This window comes from Arachis ipaensis, chromosome B6 (genome assembly GCF_059453495.1).
Source record: "Arachis ipaensis isolate K30076 ecotype BB chromosome B6, ASM5945349v1, whole genome shotgun sequence".
NCBI classification, from domain to species: domain Eukaryota; kingdom Viridiplantae; phylum Streptophyta; class Magnoliopsida; order Fabales; family Fabaceae; genus Arachis; species Arachis ipaensis.
In genome coordinates, this window is record NC_142441.1 from 64277987 (window position 1) to 64289236 (window position 11250).

General features: G+C 38.9%; 1 protein-coding gene across 1 annotated transcript; it reads left to right on the forward strand.

The window, feature by feature from the left end:
- Window positions 1-593: 593 nt before the first annotated feature.
- On the forward strand, window positions 594-1319 carry LOC107646904 (uncharacterized). The gene has a single exon (XM_016351046.1). The coding sequence runs from the start codon at window positions 594-596 to the stop codon at window positions 1317-1319; it is 726 nt and encodes a 241-aa protein (XP_016206532.1).
- Window positions 1320-11250: the final 9931 nt, after the last annotated feature.

Below are 11250 nucleotides of genomic sequence, written 5' to 3' on the forward strand. Positions count from 1 at the left end.
CGTTCTATTCTCCAAGGACAAAAAGAGTTTCAAGCTTTGCTTAACTCTAGCATCAACGGTCTTACCTCTACCATCCAAGCTCTACTAGCCTGTATGGAACCATCCTCTACCTCCACTACTCAACCCTCAAGCTCTAGTGCATTACCCTCTCAATCATTACCCAACTCCAAGGGTGGCATCAATGCCATCACCTTGAGGTCCAGCACCAAATTGTAAGAGAGGAGTCCCGATGAGTTAAGCCCAAGAGAAGTCACTCAAGATGAGGATGCAGATGAGGTAGAAGAAATCGAAGAGGAGGATGAGACCCAAGAGGTAGTTGAAAAAGTAGTTGCTCAACCAAGAGATGGAATCCCTAAGGATGGAAATATCTTGCAAGAAGCTACTCCAATTCTATTTCCCACATTGGCAAGGAAGACTAAAAAGCAAGTGGAGCTAGATCCCAAGATGGTGGAGATATTCAAAAAGGTTGAGGCAACTATTCCTCTTTTTGATGCTATTTGCCAAATGCTAAGTTTCTAAAGGATTTGTGCATAAACAAGGAGAAGATTCATGATTTAGAAACTCTTCCACTGGGAAGCTCAATTTCTACTTTGATGGGTGATATACTGGAGAAATGTGGTGATCCCGGCCCATGTTTAGTCACTTGCACTATGGATGGTGTACAATTTGTTGATTGCATGTGTGATCTAGGTGCTTGTGTTAGCATTATGTCTTTATCTGTCTATGAAACATTGAAACTTCCACCGTTAAAATGGTCGGCGGCCCGGTTTGTTTTGGCGGATAAGTGTATAATTTCGGTGGTTCGCATTAGGGAAGACGTTATAGTGAGTATAAAGGGGTTGGTCTTTCCGATTGATTTCCATATTCTTGAGATGCCCCCTAGTGACTTTGGAAGAACATCATCTATCTTGCTTGGGAGGCCATTTTTGAAGACCTCCCGGTTTAAATTGGATGCTTTTTCGGGTACCTACTCTTTTGAGATCGATGAAAGAGTAGTGAGTTTTAATCTTGATGAAGCCATGAGACATCCACCGGAGGACCATTCCATCTTCCGGTGTGATATGATTGATAATGTTGTGGCCAAAGTCCACCATAATGGTTTTGAGGAGAAGAGTATGATTCAAAGTCCAAGTGTGGGGAGCCCCCATGAATGTGAGGAAGATACCTTACCACCTCCGGTGTTGCCGGATGATCAAGTGCCAAGCCATGAACAAAGTGTAGATTTGAAACCACTTCCACCCCATCAAAAATATGCCTTTTTTGAAGAGAATCAAAAGCTACCGGTGATCATTGCAAAGGAGCTTACCTCCCATCAATAGGAGAAATTGCTTCTTATCTTGAAAAGAAACAAGAGGGCTATTGGGTGGAGTTTGGCGGACATAGTTGGCATAAGCCCTCAAGTTTATGAACACTGCATTTTCCTAGAAGAAGGAGCCAAGCCTATTTGGCAACCTCAAAGGCGTCTAAATCCTACCATTCTAGAGGTTTTGAAGAAAGAGGTGACCCGATTGCTAGAGGCCGATATTATCTACCCGATTTCAGATAGTGAGTGGGTAAGCCCCGTGCAAGTGGTTTTGAAAAAGTCTGGTGTCACCACAGTCAAGAATGAGAGTGGGGAGCTTATAGCCACAAGGGTATAAAACTCATGGAGGGTCTGTATCGACTATAGGCGCTTGAATCTGGCTACTAGGAAGGACCATTTTTCATTACCATTCATCGATCAGATGCTTGATCGCTTGTTCGGTAAATCTCATTACTGTTTCTTAGATGGCTTTTCTGGTTACTTCCGAATCCATATTGCTCCAGAAGACCAAGAGAAAACCAATTTCACATGCCCCTTTGGAACATATGCCTACAAAAGAATGCCCTTTGGCTTGTGTAATGCACCAGCTACGTTCCAAAGGTGTATGATGAGTATATTTGCGGATCTTCTTGAGCATTGTATGGAGGTTTTTATGGACGATGTTAGTGTTTATGGAGACTCCTTTGATCTTTGTTTGGATAATCTTGCAAAAGTGTTAGAGAGGTGTACTAAATCAAACCTTGTGCTTAACTTTGAAAAATGTCACTTTATGGTGAAACAAAGTATTATTTTAGGTCACATAGTCTCTAATGATGGTATTTCTGTTGATCCGACAAAGGTCGATGTTATTTCTGGTTTACCTTACCCCTCTTCTGTGAGAAAAGTTTGTGCTTTTCTTGGTCATGTAGGTTTCTACCGGCAGTTCATCAAGGACTTTAGTAAAGTGGCACTACCCCTCTTTCAGTTGTTGCAAAAGGATGTGGAATTTGATTTGAGAGAAGATTGCATGGAGGCATTTGACCAGCTGAAGATTGCCTTGAGCCAAACTCCTATTGTGAGAGGGCCTGACTGGAGTAGGCCATTCGAGATCATGTGTGATGCATCTAACTATGTGGTAGGAGCGGCGCTAGCTCAGCGCGAAGGTAAAGATTCTTATTTCATTGCCTATGCCTCTAAGACTCTAGATGGTACACAGTCTAACTACACTACCACTGAGAAGGAATTGCTAGCAATTGTTTTTGCCTTGGATAAATTCCAAGCCTATTTACTTGGATCTAAAGTGGTAGTATATTCAGACCAAGCGTCGTTGAAGTATTTATTGGCCAAGAAAGAATCGAAACCAAGGTTAATCTGATGGATATTACTTTTGCAAGAGTTTGATTTAGAGATCAAAGATAGGAGTGGTTCCCAAAATTTGGTGATAGATCACTTGAGTCGCCTAGAGCACACAAAGGGTGACCTCACTCCTATCAATGATGCATTTCCCCTTGAGGTGATCCCTTGGTATGCACCCATTGCTAATTACTTGGTTGGTCGCACCTTTCCTCCCAATTTCTCTAAACATCAAAGGGACAAGCTCAAAAGTGAATCTAAATATTATATATGGCATGACCCCTATTTGTGGAGATGTGGCGCTGACCAAATAATTAGAAGGTGTATTCCACAATCCAAGTTTCAGTCTATCTTGGAGGCTTGCCACTCTTCTGAGGATGGTGGCCACTTTGGTCCTCAAAGAACTACTAGAAAGATCTTAGACTGCAGATTTTGGTGGCCTACACTCTTTAAAGATGCCTCCCTCTTTTGTAACTCTTGCCCCTAATGCCTAAGGTTTGGAAATATTTCCAAGAGGGATGAGATACCCCAACAAACCATGTTGTTTTGTGAAATTTTTTATGTTTGGGGTATTGACTTCATGGGTCCTTTTCCAAACTCTAATGGTTTCCTATATATCTTGCTAGCTGTTGATTATGTTTCCAAGTGGGTGAAAGCGATTCCCACCCGTATTGATGATGCTAATGTGGTTCTCTCTTTTGTTCAGAATAACATCATTTGTCGCTTTGGATCACCACGAGCAATCGTGAGTGATCAAGGCTCTAATTTTTGTAACAAGAGGATGACAGGTTTGATGAAGAAGTATGGCATCCTTCACAAGGTGGCTATGGCCTACCACCCCTAAACAAATGGCCAAGCCGAAGTTTTTAACCGGGAAATCAAGCGCATATTGGAGAAGATTGTGAAGCCCCATAGGAGGGATTGGGGTTCTAAGCTCGGAGATGCACTATGGGCTTATCGGACGACTTATAAGACACCAATTGGTATGAGTCCATTCCGATTAGTCTATCGGAAGGCTTGCCATCTCCCGGTGGAGGTGAAACACAAGGCTTATTGAGTCGTAAAAGAATGCAACTCAGGATTTGGGGGGGGGGGCGGAATTGAAAGGAAGTTACAGTTGGTAGAGTTGGAGTGTCTTCGATTGGAAGCTTATGAGAATTTAAGGCTTTACAAAGAGAGGATGAAGGCAGTGCATGATAAAAATATCAAGAAAAGAGAGTTTAGAGCTGGGGATCTAGTCCTCCTCTATAACTCAAGGTTGAGATTGATGCCAGGCAAGTTAAGATCAAGGTGGGAAGGACTTTATAAGGTGGAGAAAGGTGAGCCATATGGGGTCTTTCACTTGAGTCACCCTTCAAGCCTCACAATTTTCAAAGTTAATGGTCACCGTCTGAAGCTTTATCATGAAGAGAAGATGAAAAGCAACAAAGAGGTTGAGGTGTTCGTTCTTGAGGATGCACCCAAAGGCGAAGAAATCTGAGCTCATGCCCGTCCAACTTAAGAACGTTAAAGAAAAGTGCTAGGTGGGAGACACCCCACCATGGTATGATCTTCCATTGTACATAAGTTTCTTGCATATAGTCTTTAGAGTCTTTGTGAATTTTGTGATTACTTGATTTTGTGAGTTTGTTTAAGTATGCTTGGTTTTCTTTGATTTTTGTTAAGATGCTCATGAGGATTTCATTGATCTTGGTTTGGATGAATTGGAATGTTGATGAAATTCTTAATCTTGAGTATTTCATGGAGTTTTGAGTGTTCTTGAACTAGTAATTTACATGACTGCCAAGATTGTATATCATTTCCCTTCCTCATGTGTATGAAAAAACAAGAAAAAAAAAGGTCTCCCGATGCGCAAGCGTGGGCGACGCATACGCGTCGATTGCACCTCCACAACTCCTGGTACAAAAACCTAAGAGTTGTGCGAGAATTGTGTTGGAAGTGTGCCTGATGAGAAGAAACTTTTCGGTATAGAATTTCACAATAAATTCTCATTGCAAGTATAGTTCTAAACCAACAATGAATCCTCACATCAAATTTAATATGGTTGTCACTAGTTCAACCCCAATAAAATAACCTTGAGTATTAATCCCGGGTCATTCTCCTTAGGAATTACAATGAAGTACTTTATTATTAGCTATGAAGGAATGTTTTAGGGTTTTTGTAATAAAGGGCAAGAAATGTAAATAGCAAAAGAAATAAGCTAAATACTAAGAAAGCTCTTGGCAAGGAATGAGAATTAGAAGTCCTATCCTCATTATCAGCATCAATTGTGACAAGAATTGTCCATTGCTCCACTTAGTTAACCTCTAACTATGAAATAAAGTCAAGTGGATAAAATCAACTTGAGTCCACAAGTCCTAGTCAAATCCTAAGGAAAGACTAGCTTTAGTGGCATTCTAGTCAACGAGCAACTTCCAATTATCAATCAACAAAAGAGTTTGATAACTCAAGAGTCTCCAATTACTCAACCCAAGCCAAGAGGAGAAAAATCTACACTAAAACCCAACCAAGCATTTTATCAAACACTTGGAAGGCATAAAAGGAAAGTAAGATAAAATTGCAAGAAATGTAAATCTACAACTACTCAAGCAAGGAAATAATAACAAATCAATTAAATAAGAAGAAACATAAAAGATAAATTGCATTAAATGGAAATTAAAGGAAACAAAAGTGCATGAACATAAAAATGACTAGAATAAAAAATTAACAAAAGGAACTAAAAGAGTAAAGATGTAGCAACAAGAAATTGAAAGGAAAAATAGATGAAAACAAGAATTAAAATCTAGATCTAAGAAGAGATTTGAATCTAATATAACCTAATTCTAGAGAGATGGCATTTTGATGCGAGAAAAATTGTGTCGGTATAGATTTTCACAATAAATTCTCATTGTAAGTATAGTTTCTAAACCAACAAACAATCCTCAATAAAAAATTTGTTTGTTTGTCACAAGTACAAACCCCAATAAAAATAACCGAAGTATTCAAACCTCGGGTCGTCTCTGAAGGAATTGCAGGGAAGTGTTCATGTTATTGGTTATGGGATCGTATATTTTGGAGTTTTGAATAATAGACAAGAAATGTAAATGATAAGAAAGTAAATAAAACTCAAATAATAAAAAGGTCTTGGCAAGGGTTGATGGTTAAGGATCTTTATCCTTGTCACTAACCACAACATGATAATTGTAAGGATCATCCCATTAAGTCATCCTCTAACAAGTGAAGGAAAGTCAAATGGGTTACATTAATCCTAATCCATAAGTCCTAGCCACCTCACTAATTGACTTAGTGAAAGCTAGTGTCAATGGACACCATTTATCAAGCACTTGGGCATTAACAACTCAAGTTCTCCTAAGTTACCATCCCAAGCCAAGAGTACAAAAATTTACTCTAATATCCTTCCAAGCATTCTGTTAAACACTTGGAAGGCACAAAAGAAAAACAAAATAAAATTGCAAGAAATATAAATCTACAACTACCAATTGTAAGGAATTAACAACAACAAAGCAATTAAACAATAAACGAGATCAAACATAAATTGCATTAAAGGAAAATAAAAGGAACAAAAGTGAATCAACAACAAAGTAAAAAAATACAAGGAGTAAAATACTAAACATGGAAGGTAAAGGTAATAAGCAAGAAATTGATAAAGGAAAAGTAAATCAAATCATGAATTAAACCTAGATCTGAAGAGAAATCAACCTAATATACATCTAACCTAATTCTAGAGAGAAGAGAGAGTTTCTCTCTCTAGAAACTAACTAATACATGGTCAAAACTCTACTATGACTACTTAGTTCATTCCCCCTTCAATCCTTGGGTTCAATAACATCAAAAATGAGTTGAATTGGGCCCAAAATGACCTAGAAATTGCTGGCCACGAGTTGCTCAAAATGGCCCACGCTTATCCTGCAATGCGGATGCATGGGCGATGCGTGTGCATCACCTAACTGCAAGGCAACTATGGTAGAATGAATATCTTTTGAAGCCCCGGATGTTAGCTTTCCAACGCAACTAGAATTGCCTTATTTGGATCTCTGTAGCTCAAGTTATGATCGATTTAGTACGAAGAGGTTAGGATTGACAGCTTAGCAATTCCTTCATTTCTTCATGCGTTCTCCATTTTTGCATGCTTTTTCTGCATTTCTTGAACCCAATCTTTGCCTTCTAATCTTAAAATCAGTTAACAAACATATCAAGGCATCAAATGGAATTAAAGTAAATTAAATTTAGCTATTTTAAGGCCTAAAAATCATGTTTTCACGCTTAAGCAGAAATTTAGGGAGAATTACAAAACCAGGCTATTTCATTGAATAAATGTGAGAAAAGTTGATAAAATCTCCTAAATTAAGCACAAGTTAAACCACAAAATTGGATTTTATAAAACCTCCCCACACTTAAACTAAGCATGTCCTCATGCTAAGAATAAAGATGGACAAGAAAAGGGGTATGAATATTTATTCAATGCAAAGAAACTATATGCACCTATCTATATGAATGCAACTAAATGCAAAGTGATTCTACCTACTTGGTTAAAAATGAATCAATCTCCAAGAACATATATGAACATGTGGGACTAAGGTCATATGACGACTCACAACTCTACCATTCAAATATCAAACTGAAGTTCAAATAGACTTGCAAGAAGAAAGCTCATGAAAGCCGAGAACAAGGAATTGAGCATCGAACCCTCACCGGAAGTGTATCCGCTCTAGTCGCCCAAGTATATAGAGTTGATTCACTCAATTCTCTTCTAATCATGTTTTCCATGATTTTTTTTTCATCTAACAATCAATAATTATTCAATGCATGCACACATTTATCATGAGGTCTTATTCATAGGTTGTAATGGGGCTAGGGTAAAGGTAAGGATGCATATGGTCAAGTGAGCTTGAAATTTGAATCTTTGATTAACCTAAGCTCTCACCAAACACATATAACAACCTATACAATTCTAATACATACCTAGCTACCCATGATTCCCACTTTTTTACATACTCATGCATTCTCTTTAATTCACATTCCATATACATTGTTATTGTTACTTTACTTTGGGGCATTTTTGTCCCCTCTTTATTGCTTTTCTTTTTCTATATATGTATTTTTTTTCTTTCTTTTATTTTTATATTTCTTTTCTACATTTTTTTCACACATTTTTTTTCAACTAAGTACATACAAACATATCAATGCATATGGTTTTACATATTTAATGCATAAGCACGTACCCAATCCCATAATTTTCAACAAAAGTACAAAATACACTTTTACCTCAAATAATGTCCCAAGTTTTTGATACCCAAACGATATACACCCTCACCAGTCTAAGCTAATCAAAGATATAAATTAAGGGACATTTATTGTTTTTCACTTAGGGGTAGTGATGTGCTAAAATTAAGAACAAAAGGGATTAAATAGGCTCAAAATTGCCTAACAATAGTTGATGAAAGATAGGCTATTTGGGTAAGTGAGCTAAATGAAATGATGGCCTCAATCATATAAATGCATGTATACATGGAATAATGGACATAAAGAATCAAACAAATCAAAGATTACAATCATAGAAAGAGAATAATACACACAAGAATGAAAATAAGTGGTTATATGATGTAACCACGCAATTGGGCTCAAAACTCACATGCTTGTATTCTTAGCTCAAAAACCATGTTCTAGAATAAATTCTTCAAGCAAGATTAACACAAAAAAAATTTTTCAAATTGGTAGGGTGCCCTAAAAATAGTTTGATATTATGCTTTCAACTTAGTGCCTCTTTCTCATTACACTTGCTTTTCTTCATGTGCATTGAGCCTGTTGTGCTTAATCTTTACCATCTATGCGGTCATTACTTATGACTTGCTTCTTTGTGCCATATTGCAAGATTTGTAATTCCACTTTCTCTAACTCTACTTTATTCCATTTGCATGCTTCATTGTCTTGGGGTTAGACTAGGTGAATGGTTTTCTTATGTTTAATACCTTTCTTGCATGTGTTACTTATTGTTGTTATTGATGCTTGAGCCCATTCTTCTCATGCTTTACACTTGCATGCTCCTCTCACTCTTGCATCTCATGCTAGTGATATGCCTCTATGATTATATTATTGTCTTGCTTTCATGTTGCAGCTGTCATGTCTACAAGATGCTTTACTCCTTTGAAAAAGCCACCTACAAAGAAGGCACCTCAAAGAACAACTACCAAGGCGTGCCCTACACCAAAATTTAAGCCTCCCTCTAAGAGGGTGAAAAGGTTCATTCATATTGATGAGGAAAAGAAGGGCAACCCTGCGAAGGACTCCGCAAGGTTCACCAATCGCTTTTGTGAGCTTATGTTCCCTATTTTGGTTGAAAGGAATTACCATTCTGAACATCTCCTCGTTCCTCCGGAGCACCTTGTTCAGTTTGTGGTACCCCTCATCGAGCGACGGCAGTGGGGATTTCTCAATCGGAGACCGCATGAAGCTAATCTTTCTTGGGTGGTGGAGTTATACTCCAACTATCACTCACCTTCTCTTCAGTCAATTCTTGTGCGCCAGAAGCAAGTCCCCATATCGGAGGAAGCCATTCGGTAGATACTTAAAGTTTTGCCAGTGTCGGATGGGACGGATGGTTACCAAGAGGCCCTACTACAGTGCAGCAGATTTGGTTTTGATTGGGGCTCTGTCCATAGGGTCATTGCTCAACCGGGAGAACATTGGACCCAAGGGAGAGCCAAGGCCCGGCCTAAGTGCATTTTGGCACAAGCGCTTATTGTGGAGGCTAGAGTGTGGGCCCAAATCATGTCCCACTACGTACTTCCAAGCACTCTTGAGTCCTCAATTACAGCAGACTTGGCCCTTCTTGTCTGGTGCATCCTCACTGAGAGGCCTATTAACATTCGTTACCTCATCTAACAAGTAATGGACCGCGTTCATACTAAGGGCAACCTCCCATTTTCTGCCTTTGTTACGGATTTGATTGCTGCCGCCGGAGTTTCCCACAAGGCTAGAGATGTGAAGGCGATTATTCCAGCGAAGGACAATATTGTCCTGAGTGGGGAGTATATTAGGCCTCCTGCGGGAACCGCAAGCTTTGACATGGCCATTCCTTCCGACATTCCAACTACCTCATCGGCACCACAAAAATCATCCTACTAAATTTCTTGTTGAACTCACTCAAAAAGTAGATCGGAATGATCGGCGGAACAAATGCCGCTATGCTTACTTGAAGAAACTCTTGGGTTGTGCTAATCCACCTATGGAGGAGTAATGACATATCATCATGTCATGTTTTTCTATGCTTTTTCATACAAAAAATTGATTATTAGTTCTTAAATATTGAATGCTTTTGTGCTTAAATGCTATATTTCTTTGATCTTTTAATTTTATAAACTTTGTAGGAAATAATAGAAGAAGAAGCAATAAAAGCACTAAAAAGAAGAATCATACTCCCAAGGTGGCAAAAGAGTTGGAAACAAACTCAACGAGGCTTCTAAGTTAAGCAAAGAGGATTTGCAACCCTGACCTCTTCACACTCCAACAAGAATAACTTGAGCTAAAAAACTCCAAATGAGGTGATTTTAGTGGCATTGGAAAGTAGGAATCTAGAGCTTTTCAAGCATATATGGCACTGCATGGTGGACACTAAATCTGGGGGAGAAAACTTGCCCTGAAAGTGCAAAGATGAACATAGTATCAACCTGCAGTAAGTCCAGCTGACCTCTTCACATTCCAAGGAGGATAACTTGAGCTGTAGAGCTTGGAATGATGCGCTCTCAAATGCGTTGAAAAGTAGACATCTAGAGCTTTCCAATGATATATAATAATATGGGGTGAACATTAATTTTGGGCCTCAAAAACGGATTCTAACTTTGGCCTCCAATGCAGCGTTCACTAAGTGAATGCCACGTTCACTAATTGAACGTTTTCGGCCTCCAAAACAGCATGACCATGCCTTCTTCAAAGGACTATAACTTGAGCTACAGATGTCCAATTGATGCGCTTCCAGTTGCATTGGAAAGCTGACATTCAGAGCTTTCCAACAATATATAGCAATTTATATTTGGCATGAAATTGAATCACAAATGATAGGCATCTTTAAGGCCCCAAAAACACATTTTGGCTAGCGTTCACTTTGAAGTGAACGCCACGTTCACTTTCTTACCTTTTTTGTGACTTTCCAGCCAAGCAAGGGAGAGCGCTCAAGAAGTGAACTTGGAGTTCACTAATGCAACGCTAATGAAGGCCAGCCCAAGCACCAAATGGTGCTGCGCACCAAAGAAGCCAAGGGAGAAAGCTCAACAAGTGAACTTAGCGTTCACTAAATGAACGCCAGGGAGCAAAAATTGGCACGTGAGGAAGCATGCAAGCAAAGTGAACGTGAAGTTCACAAAGTGAACTGAACGCTCCACTGGGAGGAAACCCAAGCCACAAAATGCACCTTGATCCACTTGAACTAAGCCACCCCTGACCCACTCTCATTCAAATCCAAAGCAAGCAAAACCCATTAACATGACTCAAAGGCAAAAAGAGAAGCTAGATTAGGAATTTCATTTGTAATTTGTTTTGAATTTCAATTTCATTTTTTATTTTGTAAAGTCTATATAAAGGCATCTGTTTCATTTTCAAAACAGAGCTCAGTTAGGCTA

What these genes read in the sequence shown, in the direction of transcription:
- LOC107646904 (XM_016351046.1), top strand. Translation starts at nt 594, where the DNA reads ATGGGTGATATACTGGAGAAATGTGGTGATCCCGGCCCATGTTTAGTC.